We start from the raw sequence: 18,193 nt of genomic DNA on the forward strand, positions 1-18,193 counted from the left end.
CGATTTTAAAATTGTGAAGCAAAAAAACCCGATTTTCGATTATTCGATTTGATTTTCCCACCCCTGGTAGCAACTGGTTGGCGGTTTTCACTTCTGAAAAACCATCAGAGTGAGACCTCTTTTAAAACGTTCCACACTAAGCTCCGCCCTTCCCATGTCAAGTCTCCGCCCCAGAACATCGGGAAGTACGTGCGTGGGCGGGGCTGCCGATGTTCTCGTGCTCCACCTGTCAGGTGTTCGTCGGCGGACCTCACTCGTTGCTCAGGCCGAACCTCGCACTCCTTCAGCCGGTTGTTCTGGGAAAACATGGCAGCTCCGCTGACCGACCACGAGAAGCGGAAGCAGATCAGCATCCGAGGCATCGCGGGGCTCGGGGACGTGGCGGAGATCAAGCGAAGTTTTAACCGACACCTGCATTTCACGCTGGTGAAGGACAGAAATGTGGCAACACCTCGGGACTACTACTTTGCCTTGGCCCACACCGTCCGGGACCACCTGGTGGGCCGCTGGATCAGGACCCAGCAGTACTACTACGAGAAGGACCCGAAGGTACCCCGGCCGTGTTTCCTTGTTTCCTGCCTGCAGAAAGTTGCAGAAGTCGGCAGACAGACAGAAAGTTCCGTGACTTTCTACGAAGTGCAGCCGATTGGTTTCTGGATGTTGGAGCATTAAACGCGGATTCGGCATAAATTTCACTGCGTTTTATAGAAAATGAAAATAAAGCTGGAAAACTTTGCCTCCTGCAGAGGCTTGTTGACAGCAGAGATGAGAAGTTTAAATCATGGTTTCCTGGTCATGCATTCATGTTTACTTCTACAAGGCATGCCGATTTATTCAGAGGATATCAAGAATAAATTAACATTGTTTAATACTTTATGAAATTGTGTTATTATCAATACAACCATAAATTACTATATCTGTCAATGGAGTCTGGCTTGACTTTAGAAATGACCTTCGTGGCATCCTGAAAGGAGAAAGTGGACAAAGTTCTGTCCAGTTTTCCAGATGAAAGCACAGTTTCCTTTCTGTAATAATTAAATATGAAGTTTTTCAGTATTTTAATAAGTTACATGAGACTGAATTAAGTTAGTTTGAAGTTTATTTCCATGATTTCTAATCCTGACGAGGAAGAAGGCAAGCAGCTGGGAGTTTGGGGTTTTGTTAGGTTCAGCTGCAGAAAAATAAAGCGAACTTTTAATAAGTGGAGGGAAAGTTTGTTTCTCTAAAGTCTTGACTGATTTTACGCCTGGTCCTCCAGTAGTTTGAGTCCAGAAGAAATGAAGGAGCCGAAGGATGACAGCAGCATGATCTGAGGGGACACAAATTGCTGTCCTGTGACCAGGAAGTGGTCTCGGTTTGTTTTTTCAGTCCTGAAAGTCTACGTTCATTTTCTACGTTTTATCATAAAAACTTCCTGCTTTACAGCTTTTCTGAGTTTAGTGACCCAGAAACACTGAACAGGTCTGATTTACATCAAAGGCTAACTAGCAGACTTGTGCAGAGTTTGATGTGAAGCTCTGCAAATGTCTGCTGATTAGGTCTGATGTGTATCAGGTGTGTTGCAGCAGGGAAACTCCTAACATTTGCCGGACTGTGGGTCTTGAGGACCGGAGTAGCCTACTCCTGAGGCAGACGATGGCGGCGCTAGTTAGGGGGCGCCGGTGATCCAGCAGAGTTTTGAGGATTAAACGTGTTTGTTTGGATTTTTAATCTTTTTTTTTTTCAGTTTTAAAGTATTATTTCTGATTGTTAGGTGAGATCAACCTGAAAATCCGATTCTCATCTGTTTTATTGGTTACCATGGTGACAGCCTTCCCAGCTGATCCTCAGCTAGACTTAGTGTGACTTTCTGGCCCATCATGGTCTCCTGGTTTTGGTCGTGAAGATTTGGACTGGTGTGAGTGTAGACTGGGAACCAGATGTGGTCTGTCTGGTGACCAGGACTGGTTCTGGATCTGGTCCAGTTCAGGTTCCTACTGGGGAATAAATGTGAGGATTTATATGAATTCTATATGATTTAAATGTCTCCAGAGGGTCTACTACCTGTCTCTGGAGTTCTACATGGGCCGAGCTCTGCAGAACACCATGGTCAACCTCGGCCTGGAGAACGCCTGCGATGAAGCCATCTACCAGGTAACAGCCCTGGTGTGTGTGTGTGTGTGTGGGAAGCACTGGTGTGTGTGTCCTCTTACGTTTGAAAGTGTGTTGAAGCTTTTCAGTGTTTCCTCCTTTAACTTCCTCATAGTTTGAACTCAAAACATCACACACTGATAACAGGACTCTGTCTGTGTGTGTGTGTGTGTGTGTGTGTGTGTGTGTGTGTGTGTGTGTGTGTGTGTGTGTGTGTGTGTGTGTGTAGTTGGGTTTGGACATTGAAGACCTGGAGGAGATAGAAGAGGATGCTGGTCTGGGAAATGGTGGACTGGGACGGCTGGCAGGTGATATTTTAGATTTTTAATGTGAACTATTACTTGAGTATAATTTAAGCAAAGTAAAGATACTTTTACTTAAGTACAAATTTTTCAGTACTTTTCCATTCCTGCCATCCAGAAACCATTAAAACTGGAAACAGACTCAACATATCTGGTGTTGTGAACAGAATAAGGGGGAAGTAGCAAACAGCAAAGAATGTGAAAATAATATCATATCCACCGATCTGCATACACCCACATCTGCACACACACTTGCATGTTCATACTTTCATACACACACAGAACTAACGTGCTTCCCCATAACTCATGCAGGGATGTTGCTGGTTATACAGACCGACAGTCAACTCTTAGGGGAAGAAAATAAATAAATGAATACCTGCATAAACCAGACTGAGCAGCTTTACACGTCTAAAATTGAAGCGGTCTGCTGCCTCAATGCCTGTTTCTGGAATTGGTGAGATTACAGGTTTTGTTAAAAGATGGAGCCACACAAGTCTTATGAAACCTCTCCTGGTGCAGCCTGTCCGATTCTGGTGGAACAATGTCTGCAAAGGTTTTATAGAGAGGAGGGGGGAGGTTCACATGAACATACATGAACAAGCAGCCGGACCAGCTGGTAAACAGAGCTGCAGATCACTGCCGTGTTCCATGTAGTGGCGTTCATCATGACTCTTTTGTTTCTATTTCCTGGTTAAATAAAGATGAACAACTGTGGCATCAGGTAAATTCACCTTTCACCAGAAAAAGTTTTACATTAGGCGTCTCCACTGTGAAAAGCAGAACAAAAAAAGAAAAAAGTGCAGCTTTAAATTCATTTTAAGTTTTCAACAGTATCTTAGTTACAGTAGGACTTCCACGCTTCACTCTGCATCAGATACCAGGTTAACGTGTTGAAGTCAATGTTTCACCACAGAAAACTGGATTCCAGTAAATACACCTTTCCAGAGATGAAATGATGCGTCCATCAGCTGGTGGATGAGCAGCTGAGATGCAACAGAACAAACCCACATAACACTTATAATACTGATATAAAACAAAATGCTGCAGTGCGTTTCAGGATACCGACTGCACAAAATGTCAGTGTTAACTCTGAATAAACAGGTTGCAGCAGCAGTCTGTTTCATGCAGCTCAATACAAAGAAAATAAACATAATAAGTATAAAGCATGAAGAATTGAACATTTTTCAGTTTTAACAAGCATGAGAGACCAGTACAAACTAAACTCCGAGCATAGTCAAACTGTTCTCCTGGCAGTGAAATCTAAAATGACTCATTCGTTCATTCATTGATTCATTATCCAAACCACTTAATCCGATGAAGGGTCGCGGGGAAGCTGGAACCTATCCCAGCAGTCCTCGGGCGAAAGGCAGAGTACACCCTGGACAGCTTCTAAAATGACTCACGCCTGTAAATCTGTAAATACGTCTCGTCTCGTCTTCGTGCCGCTTTTCCAGGGTCGGGTCGCGGGGGCAGCAGCCTAAACAGGGAAGCCCAGACTTCCCTCTCCCCAGCCACATTTGCCAACTCTGCAGGGGGGGTTCCCAAGGCGTTCCCAGGCCTGCCGAGAGATATAATCCCTCCAGCGTGTCCTGGGTCTTCCCCAGGGTCTCCTCCCAGAGGGACATGCCTGGAACACCTCACCAGGGAGGCGTCCAGGAGGCATCCTGACCAGATGCCCGAGCCACCTCAACTGGTTCCTCTCGATGCGGAGGAGCAGCAGCTCTACTCTGAGCCCCTCCCGGATGACTGAGCTCCTCACCCTATCTCTAAGGGAGAAGCCCGGCCACCCTGCGGAGGAAACTCATTTCAGCCGCCTGTATACGAGATCTTGTTCTTTCGGTCACGACCCACAGCTCATGACCATAGGTGAGGGTAGGAACGTAGATCGACTGGTAAATCGAGAGCTTCACCTTCTGGCTCAGCTCCTTCTTCACCATGACAGACCGGCACAGAGTCCGCATTACTGCAGACGCCGCACCGATCTGTCTGTCGATCTCACGCTCCATCCTTACCTCACTCGTGAACAAGACCCCGAGATATTTAAACTCCTCCACTTGAGGCAGGACCTGACTCCCGACCTGGAGAGGATAAACCACCCTATTCCGACTGAGGACCATGGTCTCAGATTTGGAGGTGCTGATTCCCATCCCGGCCGCTTCACACTCGGCTGCGAATCGCTCAAGTGAGAGCTGGAGATCACAACCAGATGAAGCCAACAGGACCACGTCATCTGCAAAAAGCAGGGACCCAATCCTGAGGCCACCGAGCCGGATCCCCTCAACACCTCGGCTGCGCCTAGAAATTCTGTCCATATAAGTTATGAACAGAATCGGTGATAAAGGGCAGCCTTGGCGGAGTCCAACCCTCACTGGAAACGAATCAGACTTACTACCGGCAATGCGGACCAAGCTCTGACACCTGTCGTACAGGGACCGGACAGCTCGCACAAGGGGGTCCGGTACCCCATACTCCCGGAGTACCCCCCACAGGAGCCCCCGGGGGACACGGTTGAATGCCTTCTCCAGGTCCACAAGGCACATGTAGACTGGTTGGGCAAACTCCCATGCCCCCTCCAGGACCCCAAAGAGGGTATAGAGCTGGTCCACTGTTCCACGGCCAGGACGAAAACCGCACTGCTCCTCCTCAATCCGAGATTCGACTATCCGGCGGACCCGCCTCCCCAGGACCCCTGAATAGACCTTACCAGGGAGGCTGAGAAGTGTGATTCCCCTGTATTGGGGAATCACACTCCTCAGTGTGATTAAAAAGGGGGACCACCACCCCAGTCTGCCAATCCAGCGGCACTGCCCCCGATGTCCACGCGATGCTGCAGAGGCGTGTCAGCCAGGACAGCCCCACGGCATCCAGAGCCTTAAGGAACTCCGGGCGGATCTCGTCCACCCCCGGGGCCTTGCCGCCAAGGAGCTTTTTGACCACCTCAGCGACTTCAGCCCCAGAGATAGGAGAGTCCACCCCTGAGTCCACCAGCTCTGCCTCCTCATCGGAAGACGTGTTGGTAGGATTGAGGAGGTTTTCGAAGTACTCCTTCCACCGACCCACAATGTCCCAAGTTGAGGTCAGAAGCTCCCCATCTCCACTGTACACAGTGTCGATGGAGCACTGCTTCCCCTTCCTGAGCTGCCGGATGGTGGACCAGAATCGCCTCGAAGCCGTCTGGAAGTCTTTCTCCATGGCCTCGCCGAACTCCTCCCATGCCTGAGTTTTTGCCTTGGCGACAGCCGAAGCCACATGCCGCTTAGCCTGTCGGTACCCATCAGCTGCCTCCGGAGTCCCACAGGCCAAGAAGGCCCGATAGGACTTCTTCTACAGCTTGACGGCATCCCTCACTGCTGGTGTCCACCAACGAGTCCTGGGGAGCTCTGTTGAAGGTGAGAGTTGAAGGAGGGTTGACTAAGACGTCCTCTTCTTGTCCTCTGCAGCTTGTTTTTTGGATTCCATGGCAACGCTCGGCCTTGCAGCGTACGGTTACGGGATCCGTTACGAGTTCGGCATCTTCAACCAGAAGATCAAGAACGGTTGGCAGGTACGGCCACTTGCACGAGGTGGGCTCTGGATGCCATTGGCTAAACAGTTGACATGTTGCTCCGCCCCCTCTAGGTGGAGGAGGCGGATGATTGGCTGCGGTATGGAAACCCCTGGGAGAAGGCGAGGCCGGAGTACATGCTGCCAATTCATTTCTACGGCCAAGTGCAGAACACAGAGAGTGGGATGAAGTGGGTCGATACTCAGGTGAGATCCACACACAGACACCGGGGGGGTTAATGCTCAAAGCTGAAACGATTTATCAACCAATCACTTGTTTAGGTGGTGATGGCGATGCCCTACGACACTCCAATTCCTGGTTACCGTAACAACACTGTCAACACAATGAGGCTGTGGTCTGCAAAAGCACCTAATGACTTTAATCTGCAGAACTGTACGTTTGACCACTCATCAGTTCTCTCACACACACACACACACACACACACACACACACACAGACACACACACACGCATGCATGAACACACGCACATGAACTATATCTCTTTTCACTGCACACCTTTTCACTTGGTGGGGTCATTAGCTCTCATGGCTACCACTACTATGCAGATGACACTCAGCTTTTCCTGTCCTTCCCAACGGAAGACACAACCATTTCACTAAGAATATCATCTTGCCTTGCTGATATCTCTGCATGGATGAAGGCTGGCCACCTTCAGCTCAATCTGTCCCAGACCGAGCTCATTGAGGACAGTTACGATGTTTTCTTAATTTGGAATTAAACAATTATAAATTAAAGTATTCAGAATAACCGTATTCCCCTGTGGGTTTACATGAAAACGCATCCTTACTTAATTCCACTTTAGAGCTGCGTGTTGGGAAGGGTTCCTATTGGACTGAGGGCAAACATGACGTACTGATGTGCACAGGAAATAAAATATGCTTCCTGCTTGTCGTCTTTTCAGTCGTAACATGGAAAACTACATAATGAGAACCAGTTTTCCCATTATTTAGATAATAATTTTGAAGGACCAGCTTAACACGAGCATGCTACTTCACTTTTTTCTACAACTGAGAACGAGATGTAAAATAGACCACTGACCACGGGAGGCGAAACAACGCACGGACGGGAAAAGGTAAGGAGCATGTGCGGAATGATCGGAATTAACTTAATCATTTCGGATTTAAAATGTGAATAAACCAGCCAATTACTTTGTAATCAAGTTTAATTCCAAATTGACTTTTTCATTCAGAATTAGGTGCCATTTTTTACCCTTTTATAGCGGATTTACCTTTTATTCGGAATTAAAACTCATGTAAATAAGGCCATTGTCTGTCCAACCAATCCTTCCTTATCAACTGCAAAGTTTGACTCGATTGCACTTGTACCTATGTCTGCTTCCTGGAATCATGCTGCCTTGTTGCATGTATTTGCTAATTTTCTCTCTACAACATCAAGAGAATCAGACCTTACCTGACATAACACACGACAGCTTTTGGTTCAAGCTCTGATCGTTTCACGCATCAATTACTGTAACTCCTCACAGGCAGGTCTGCCTGCATGCTTGGTTAAACCTCTGCAGATGATTCAGATGCTACAACACATCTGGTCTTCAACCAACCCAAAAGAGCTCATTTTACTCCGCATTTAATAGCTCTCCACTGGCTTCCAGTTGTAGCACATCAAATCCAAAGCTTTGCTTCTGGCTTACAAAACAGTGTAAACCTGTCTACCTGTCACTCGTCAATCCAGAGCTACACTCCCTCTCCACAGTTTCGCTCTACCAGTGAAAGACAGCAAGCATTACCACCACTATGTGGGGTTAAATCAATGCAGACTTTCTCACAATTCTTCAATATTGTCGGATATGCGGCGGATTTTTGTAGATTAAAAACAAAAAATGCACAAATCTTTTTTTACTTGTCATTTCTTGATTTCAATTTGGAAAAAACAACACAGTAGCCACACCATCATTCTGCTGCTATCATGGCCAAGAAGACAAGTAAAATGATCAATAAAAACAATAAAGCTAACCAATTTTTTAATGGATGATTTTTATTTATTTAAAAAAATATTTTTTTTTAACCCCCAAAAAAATTTATTTTAAAATTGTGGAGCAAAAAAATCCAGATATTTGATTTTTCTATTCAATTTTCCCACCTCTAATAAGCTGTGTTTTTCCAAGACGATATCGTGTGATGAATCATGATCTCATAATTGAACAAGGCGACTATTGCCGGGAGGGGATGGAAAGAAAACACAAAAACTGCGCTGCGACCATAGAATGTATATAGAGATGGACGTAGTCTCCGTGACGTCACCCGTAGGTTTCTGAGGAGCTGAATTGAAGCTCGGTGGGCGGTTCCTACCATCGCCATCTTGGCAGAGGCATGTGCGTCATCTCACCCGGAAAAAATACAAATATGGGCAAAGAGGTGGAGCTGAGAGGGGGGCTGTGAGCGTCATGGTGGGTGATTGACATCGAGCGAACTAAGCTTTATGTAGTTAAGAGCTAACCGGAGATAACAGGACCTAACCAGCTAACGGAGGTAAGCGGGCTAAAACTAAGTCACGTTGTTAACCGGCTAAAAACCACGGTTGTTCTACGTTCTTACTTGAAGCGGGAGATCGGGTACCTGTCAATCAAAAGGACACGCCCCTAAATATGCAGAATTTTGAGATTAAATTACTTTTTTAGTGCGAGTTAGAAAAAAATTCACTCCCCCCACAGTTATGAAGGTAAACCTGAAAAAATTTATTTTTGAACCAGGCTGTAAACATGTTTATTCCTGCTGTGAAGTTGGTCTTTTTAACATGGGAGTCTATGGGGATTTGCTCTGTTTTGGAGCCCCTAGTGGATGATGGGGGAACTGCAGTTTTATGCACTTCCGCATAGGCTTCACTTTTAACCGCCAGAGGCTCCGTCCATCTTTCATATACGGTCTATGGCTGTGACGAACAATACACAGAATCTGCGTCCAGCTGGACTCACAGCGGTATGATTGGCCCTTAATTATGACTGTTTGTTTTCTTGTTCGTGTTGTTCTCACTCTCAAGTGTAAGTCCCTTTGGAGAACAGTGTGTGCTAAATGACTAGAATAGAACACACACTTGTTAACGTGGAAGTTTGTCTTCCTTAGTTTGTCTTTTTGTGTAAAAGTGAAGTCGGGACATGAAGAACCATTTGGACCAGGAAGCTTGAAGGCCACATTCAGAACCACATGTGGAGATCTGGTCCTGGTTCTATTCTGATTCTGTCCTCTGACTGTCACTCTGTCTGCTGCAGTTAACATGGGCGATTACATTGAAGCAGTTCTGGACCGAAACCTGGCCGAGAACATCTCCAGAGTCCTGTACCCCAACGACAACGTGAGTCTGAGCCGACCCGAACATCCGGACTGCCGAACACACTCCGACTGATGGGATCTATTTGTGTTTGTAGTTCTTTGAAGGGAAGGAGCTGCGTCTGAAGCAGGAATACTTTGTGGTCGCCGCCACGCTGCAGGACATCATCCGCAGGTTCAAGTCCTCCAAGATTGGCTGTAGAGACCCTGTCCGGACGTCTTTCGACACGTTTCCTGAAAAGGTGAGAAACTGAAGAAGAAGAAGAAGAGAACAGCTCTGCTCTCACTATAAAACTTCGCGTTTCTTCTTCTGTGGTTGTCAGGTGGCGATCCAGCTGAACGACACCCACCCGGCTCTCGCCATCCCAGAACTGATGCGGATCCTGGTGGACATTGAGAAGCTGGACTGGGACAAGGTCTGCGTTAGAGACGTGAGGACACATCAGGGTTTTTAGAGCATGGGACTGATCTCTGTGTGTGTGTGTGTGTGTGTGTGTGTGTGTGTGTGTGTGTGTGTGTGTGTGTGTGTGTGTGTGTGTGTGTAGGCCTGGGACATCACCTGCCGTACATGTGCGTACACCAACCACACGGTTCTGCCCGAGGCGTTGGAGCGGTGGCCCGTTTACATGTTCGAACATCTGCTGCCTCGACACCTGCAGATCGTCTACGAGATCAACCAGAGACACCTGGACGTAAGAATGCCAGAGTTCTACTGGGTTCTGTTGAGTTCTACTGGGTTCTACTGGGTTCTGGACATAATTTGCAGGGTTCTCTGCAAGGTTGTGTAGCATTCTTTCGGGTTCTTTTGGTTCTGCAGTGCTCTGTAGTGTTTTTGCCGGGTTCTGTAGCGTTCTGTTGGGCTTTGCTGGGTTCTGTCAGACCGTCTCCAAGCCTCTGTAGCATTCATTTGGGTTCTTTCAGGTTCTGTAGCATTGTGCTTGGTTCTGTCGGGCTGTGTAGGGTTCTGTCGTGCTGTGTAGGGTTCTGCTGGGTTTTGTTAGGTTCTGTAGTGTTCTGCTAGGTTCTGTCAGGCTCTGCTGGGCTTTGTAGGGTTCTGCTGGGTTCTGTCAGGCTGTGTTGGGTACTGCAGGGTTCTGTTGGGATCTATAGGGTTCTGCTGGGTTCTGTTGGGCTGTGTAGCGTTCTGCTGGATTCTTTAGGGTTCTGCTGGGTTCTGTAGGACTCTGCTTGGTTCTGTTGGGCTGTGTAGGGTTCTGCTGGATTCTGTAGAGTTCTGTTGGGCTCTGCTGGGTTCTGTAGGGTTGTGCTGGGTTCTGTCTGGCTGTGTAGGGTTCTGCTGGGTTCTACTGGGTTCTGTCGGGCTGTGTAGGGTTCTGTAGGACTCTGCTGGGTTCTGTTGGGCTGTGTAGGGTTCTGCTGGGTTCTGTAAAGTTCTGTTGGGCTCTGCTGGGTTCTGTAGGGTTGTGCTGGTTTCTGTCTGGTTGTGTAGGGTTCTGTAGGGTTGTGCTGGTTTCTGTCTGGTTGTGTAGGGTTCTGCTGGGTTCTGTAGAGTTGTGCTTGGTTCTGTCTGGCTGTGTAGGGTTCTGCTGGGTTCTGTAGGGTTCTGCTGCGTGCTCTGAGCCTCTGTGTTTGCGTGTTAGAGGATAGCGGCCATGTTTCCGGGCGACGTGGACCGTCTGCGGCGGATGTCTCTGATCGAGGAGGGCGACCCGAAGAGGATCAACATGGCTCACCTGTGTGTGGTTGGATCTCACGCCGTCAACGGCGTGGCTCAGATCCATTCGGACATCGTCAAGAACACTGTGTGAGTTCACGGACGCGTCATGTCACCGATGATCTGGTCTGCGACGGCGTTCTGAGACCTTCGCCGTTTGTTTCTTCTTCTTCTGCAGGTTTAAGGACTTTCACCAGGTGGATCCTGAGAAGTTTCAGAACAAAACCAACGGGATCACTCCGCGCCGCTGGCTGCTGCTGTGCAACCCGGGCCTGGCCGAAGTCGTCTCCGAGGTAGGTCTGCGCGGGTTCTGCTGCCGTTGTCATGGCAACCAGTTCGAGCTTGTCGTCTCTCTGTCTGCAGAGGATCGGAGAAGGTTTCCTCACAGACCTCCATGAGCTGAAGAACATCCTGCAGTTTGTGGACGACGAGTCCTTCATCAGAGATGTGGCAACAGTCAAACAGGTGCAAACTGGTCCACCATAGAGATCCAGTCTGGTCTCTCTGTCCTCTAACAGCCGTCCTCTGTTCTCGCAGGAGAACAAGCTGAAGTTCGCCTCCTTCCTGCAGAAAGAGAACCAGCTGAAGGTGAACTCAGACTCCATCTTTGATGTCCAGGTGAAGAGGATCCATGAGTACAAGAGGCAGCTGCTGAACTGCCTCCACGCCATCACGCTCTACAACCGTAAGACGCCAGAGTGCTCCTTCACGCCTAACGTCAGTACTTTGTTTGTATTGTGGTTATAATGAATACTGGCCAAAGACAAACCATGAGGAAGAAACACCGTGAGGGATGTGAGGTGGATCACTGCTTCGCCTGGAGGATGATGACATGAGGAAGCTGAGATGATCTGCAGTCTGATGTTGCAGATATTTATCTTCGGACCACGTCACAGACCTGAAACAGTTCTGTTTAAAGTCTTAAACGGCTGATTCTGGCCCTGGATCAGTCCTGGTTCTGCTGGATTTTAGCGTTTCGGTCCTTGTCAGTAAACACCTGGAGACTCGGGCTCTTAAAACCATTGAGCAGGTCTGGCAACTTCGGAGTGTTGCTGGACTCAGATCCGACTTTCAGCATCAAAGCTTCACAAAGAAGCTTTTTACCACGGAAACGTCAACAGGATGAAAAGTTTAGACTCCCAGAAAGACCAGTACAAACTCCAGCATTCATCTCCAGACAGCATTACTGCAGTGGTCGTTTGCCAGGAATTCCCAGTAAAACCATTAGACTGGATTACTGGAATTGTCATTTACCAGTACAGTGGCCTATTGGATTAGTCATTTAACAAGACTTCCCAGTAAAACCAGGAGACTGGGTTACTGGAATGGTCGTTTAACAAGGCTTCTCAGTAAAACAAGGAGACTGGATTACTGAAAGGTTTGGACTAAACATCTGCAGCTCATCGAGATGCTGCAGCTGGTTTAACTTGGAACCTGTTCATACTGGTTTCCATTCAGATTATTAAACCCTACTGGTGGTTTACAGAATCCCAGAATGCATCTGTGATACATTCAGAGAATCTAAAGCAAATTCAGTTTGTTTTTCACAGAACAGTTTATAAACAGTTTGCTGTACAAATAAAACACAAAATAAAAAACTAAAATATGGACGATCCGAAAACTGCAGTAAATACAAAGTAATAATCACAATAAATAGGTAATAAAAAAACAATAAATACACAATAAAAAAAATATAAATAAAATGAAATAATCAGTAAATAAAAAAGCAACAAATGATTTAAAATAAACCTGCAGAGCTCCTAGATCCAGACTCAGATCAGCGAGTCCAGACCACGGACCACACAACAGTCCAGTCCCAGGATCAGACCAGAGTCCAGACCGGAATCCAGACCAGGGACGAGACCAGAGTCCAGTCCTGGGACCAGTCCCAGGATCAGACCAGGGACCAGACCAGTTACTAGACCAGATTTAACTTATTTTTGCTTTTCATCATTTTAATATTCCTTTTCTTCGATTTCTTTGTGATTTTTCTTCTTCTGTCTTTTTAAAGTTTTCTTGGATGTTTTTAATGTTTCATGTACAGCGCACACGTGATGAGATGAGACGTAAACTTGCCGTCTGTGTGGAGACTGAAGTTTTTCTTTTTCTTTTTCAGGGATCAAACTTCAGCCCAACAGGCCATTTGTTCCCCGGACGGTGATCATCGGAGGGAAGGTGCCGCTTCCTGTTTCCTAACTAAAGTTAGAAAACTGCCTGCGTGAGTCTCATGTGCTTGAACTGTGTCGCCCCCTGCAGGCAGCTCCTGGGTACCACATGGCAAAGATGATCATTAAACTGATCACATCGGTGGGTCAGGTGATCAATAACGACCCGGCAGTGGGGGACAAGCTGAAAGTCATCTTCCTGGAGAACTACAGAGTTTCACTGGCTGAGAGAGGTGAGACCTCAGAACCATCACAGTCCTGGATCTGGACCCATTTCAGGGTTTTTCTTCAGGCTTTGTGTTGTCGTGGGAACCCAACGGTAGTTTACACACAGATGCAGAACCTTCACACTGATTCTCCCGGTTCTGGTCCAGTGATCCCAGCTGCAGACTTGTCCGAGCAAATCTCCACGGCCGGAACCGAAGCATCCGGGACAGGAAACATGAAGTTCATGCTGAACGGCGCGCTGACCATCGGCACCATGGACGGTGCCACGGTGGAGATGGCCGAGGAGGCTGGCGAAGAAAACCTCTTTATCTTTGGCATGAGGGTGGAGGACGTGGAGGAGCTAGACAGGAAGGGGTGAGGTCACTTCCTCTCCTCACAGAGATGAAATTAATGGGAAAATAATCAATGAAAATTCCATTCAATGTCACTAAGGATCGTTTTTTATCATCACTTTCCGTCAGGTTGTCAAATATTCAATTTACTGTTTTGAACTTCAAAATAATTACCTTTTATATGGTATTTAAGTCGTTTACCTTCACCTTTTATCATACCTGTCAAGTATTGGATATTAAAATACGGGAAATTCTCTGACATCTCCATAGACTCCCATGTTAAAAAGACCAACTTCACAGTAGAAAAAAACATGTTCACAGCAGAAATATACATGTTTACAGCAGAAATAAACATGTTCACAGCAGAAATATACATGTTCACAGCCTGGTTCAAAAATCCATTTTCAGTTTAATAGGTCAGGTTTACCTTCATGACAACTGTAGGGGGAGTGAATTTTTTTGTAACTCGCCCATTTAAAAGTAATTTAATTTTGAAATTCAGCATATTTAGGGGCGTGTCCTTTTGATGGACAGGTACCCGATCTCCCGCTTCAAGTCAGAAGAACATAGAACCGCGGTTTTTAGCTGGTTAACAACGTGACTAAGCTTTAGCTGGTAAGCTTTAGCCCGCTTCCCTCCATTAGCTGGTTAGCTCCTGTTTTCTCCAGGTTAGCTCAGTTAGCTCTTAGCTACAGGCAGCTCGGAGGTCACTCGATGTCAATCATCCACCATGTGATTAAATTAGTTGTAAAATGTAGAAACACAATAAAGTTGCCAGCCTGAGTTTTAGAATCCATTGATGAAACAGAAACCACCTGATTCACGGACATCTGCCGCTGCTACATCTTATATCATCTCTACGTGCTCTGAAATGACACCAGTACCTGTTACCTGCAGTTACGATGCCACAGAGTACTACAACCGTCTGCCGGAGCTGAAACTGGCCATGGACCAGATCCAGACTGGATTCTTCAGTCCTGCAGAACCAGAACTGTTCAAAGACCTGACAGAGATGTTGATGAAGCATGACAGGTAACACCAGCTGAAACGTCAGCTGAGCTTAGCAGGAGATGGGAAGCATCAGGACGCTGGATGCCAGGCAAACCCGGTGGTGCTGGTTTAAACAGAGACTGGAAGTCAGAGCTCAACACAGTAATGGGCAAAGTTGGTCCTCAAGAGCTTCAGTCCTGCAGGTTTTTTATGTTTCCTCTGGATGCACATCAATATCTGGTGCATTGGAGCAGGGAAAACAGTGAAAAGCTGCATGACTCCTCGAGAATCATAGTTGCCCATCCCTGACTTACAAACGCTCCCAGTAGGTGGAAATAGTTAATGTAGCTTCACACAAGGACTTGTAATGGATAGGAATTGCTAGCTTAGCTTAGCATAGGTGGAAACTGTTAGCATAGTGTTGCAAAAGGAATTGTGACAGGTAGAAATCATTAGCATAGTTTAGCATATGCGGAAATTATTGGCACAGTTTAACACTAAGACTTAGTATGAGGAAATTGTTAGCATAGCTTAGCACAAACACTGTTAGCATACAAACTGTTGACGTAGATTAAAAAAAAAAAAAGGAGACTGCGCATTCATTCCGCATATGCGGAAATTATTGGCACAGTTTAACACTAAGACTTAGTATGAGGAAATTGTTAGCGTAGCTTAGCACAAACACTGTTAGCATACAAACTGTTGACGTAGATCTTAAAAAAAAAAAAAGGAGACTGCGCATTCATTAAGCGTTAACGCAATTCAGTACAAACACTAGAAGTAGGTGAAAGCCCTTAGAGTAGTTATTAACTGTTAGCGTAGCTCCCAGTAGGTGGAAATAGTTAATGTAGCTTCACACAAGGACTTGTAATGGATAGGAATTGCTAGCTTAGCTTAGCATAGGTGGAAACTGTTAGCATAGTGTTGCAAAAGGACTTGTGACAGGTAGAAATCATTAGCATAGTTTAGCATATGCGGAAATTATTGGTACAGTTTAACACTAAGACATAGTATGAGGAAATTGTTAGCGTAGCTTAGCAAGGAGTCTGTACTGGAAAACTGTTAGCATAGCTAAGCACAAACACTATTAGCAAACAAACTGTTGACGTAGATTAAAAAAAAGAGAGGCTCTGAGCATTCATTAAGCGTATACGCAGCTCAGTACCAACAATAGAAGTGTGTGAAAGTCCTTATTAACTGTTAGCGTAGCTTAGCACAGAGACTGCCAGAAGTTTGTATCTGAATTGAACGCAATTATTTCTGACATTCTGTCCGACGTTGCCTCTGCAGGTTTAAGGTGTTTGCTGATTATGAAGCCTACATCACTTGTCAGGCGAGAGTTGAGGAGCTGTACAAGGTAATCCAGTCTCTTTTCAGAGCACAAACCTTTTTGGGAAAGTTTTTTTTTTTCAACAAAAATATTAGTGGAAGCAGGAGGTCAAGGTGTACACAGAGATCAGGTACATGTTGCTCTGAGACAAATAGGAAGTGATTTTTAAATTTCTTTATTTGTATGAGGACTCGGTCCCGCCGAGGACATGCATGTTAGGTTAACTGGTAACGTCCTCTTCATGAAGTTTCATTATTAGCTGCAGTTTGCAAGATTTATTTATTAAGATATATTAAGAATCAGAAAAATGCCAACATTTACAAATATGTTTTAATTCAGTTTAAAGCAGCTGACAGATAAATGTAACGTCATGTGAAAGATGATCTCACAGTAAACAAAGTAGGCTACTGCGCAGCTACAGTTTTTCCTCTGGAATAAGTTTAGTTTTCTATTTTTCCCTTTTAATTTCCTGTGTTTTCATTATCTTCAGTTTAATATGAAAGCAGACTTATTTTAGGGAGAAACTGTCTGACAAAAGGAGAAAGCATTTTTTCTGTACTAAAGCAGTTTCTTCTAGATTTTTAATAAAGTATAAAGTAATATTTAAAGTAATATAAAAAAAAAGTCATTTAAAAATAAAAGTAATGAATTAAAGGTAAATAAATAAAGTAATAAAATAAAGTCACATTTAAAATAAAGTATAAATTACTATTTTAAGTAAAATAATAAAAGGTAAATAAGTAAAAGTAAATTAAAGTAAATTAAATTAAATAAAACAAATAAAAGTAAAGTAATAAATAAAGTCACATTTAAAATAAAGTATAAAGTACCAGTTAAAGTAATGAAATAAATAAAAGTAATAAATAAAAGGTAAATAAGTAAATAAAAAAAAGTTAAAGTAAAAAAACAAAATAAGTAAAGTAATAAAATAAAGTACTATTTAATAAAGTATTTTTCATTAATTTCACTTCTGATGTTCCATGGACTTTTCCCCCTGTAGAACCCCAGAGAGTGGACCCGGACCGTGATCCGGAACATCGCTGCCTCGGGGAAGTTCTCCAGTGACAGAACCATCTCCCAGTACGCCCGCAAGATCTGGGGCGTGGAACCATCCGACGTGAAGATCCCGCCACCAAACGAAGCGCCTTTCGACTCGCGGAGTTGAAAAGTGGAATGCAGAGTATCGGATGCAAAAACCGTCATTTTCCTCCTCGAATGTGTACTGCATCCCGTTAGCAAGAAGCGATGCCATTTTCCTGTTTGTGTTGTGGGATTCTGAACATTTTCCTGGTTCTGGCAGCTCATCCAGATAAACCCAGTTTGGTCTGTAACCAAGTAACAACGTGGCGCTTTTCCAGGTTTCGGTGACAAGTCTGAACAGACTCGTAAAAGCAACGCGAACATGAATCATGAGACCACGGAGCGAATGTCCTTCCTGCGAACAAACCTCAGAAAGTTCACTCGAGTGGTTTCAGGCCTGAAGAGATGAAGTCATCCAGAACATCTTTATGAGCCTCGTATCGTTTTCTGCTCCTCAACAATCGTCCGTAGTTGTGAAACTGATTTTAAAAGCCCAAAAAATTTTTTGTCTCCTTATGAAAACTTGATGAATCTGTTCTAGACGCTCGTTTATTTAAACATCAGGAACGTGAAGATGTTCAGATTAATATCCGCTGGTTAACGTTAACTAACCATTCACCTCTCATCATCCCGTCCTGCTGACTAGTTACAAGTTCAGTTCTGGTGTCGCATCCAGAACCGAACTCTGACATAAAGAATGTTTCGGCTCATCCAATCAGGCGGCAGCATGAGCTTCAGAACTCCTGCAAATCCGGACCAAGGGTCCGACCCAGTAGAACTCAACTTAATCCCACTGAGCTAAATGTTCCGGCTTCGCTTTTAAAAAGTAATTTCCGGCTTCATTCAGGATCAGATGGGATAAAAATGTTTGGTTTAATTCAACGCTGACGTTCCTGAAACTCCCAGAATCCCCCTCAGCTCGGCCTGAAGGTCCCAGACAGGACGTCCGCATTAAAAAAACAGTTTTCTCCTCAGATTTTATACAATAAAGTCCAAATGGAAACCAGTGACGTTGTACGAGTCATGTGACATCAGCTCCACCTGCAAACATTCACACCTCCTTCAGCTTCCCTGTAAAATGCGTAAAACAGACACGAGGCTACATAAAACAAAT

General features: G+C 45.4%; 1 protein-coding gene across 1 annotated transcript; it reads left to right on the plus strand.

Annotated features, from left to right (window-relative positions):
* Positions 1-199: 199 nt before the first annotated feature.
* On the plus strand, positions 200-18,044 carry pygb (phosphorylase, glycogen; brain). Its single transcript, XM_079249121.1, has 20 exons — positions 200-549; positions 2,032-2,133; positions 2,360-2,438; positions 5,873-5,976; positions 6,051-6,182; positions 6,258-6,369; positions 9,222-9,304; positions 9,378-9,521; positions 9,603-9,695; positions 9,825-9,971; positions 10,881-11,044; positions 11,133-11,247; positions 11,318-11,419; positions 11,492-11,639; positions 13,071-13,129; positions 13,211-13,352; positions 13,494-13,701; positions 14,577-14,711; positions 15,960-16,026; positions 17,000-18,044. The coding sequence occupies exons 1-20, from the start codon at positions 307-309 to the stop codon at positions 17,162-17,164; spliced, it is 2,544 nt and encodes an 847-aa protein (XP_079105247.1). The 5' UTR covers positions 200-306; the 3' UTR covers positions 17,165-18,044.
* The last annotated feature ends 149 nt before the right edge of the window (positions 18,045-18,193 follow it).

The sequence above is a fragment of the Telmatherina bonti genome, assembly GCF_933228915.1.
Source record: "Telmatherina bonti genome assembly, chromosome: 11".
NCBI classification, from domain to species: Eukaryota; Metazoa; Chordata; class Actinopteri; order Atheriniformes; family Telmatherinidae; genus Telmatherina; species Telmatherina bonti.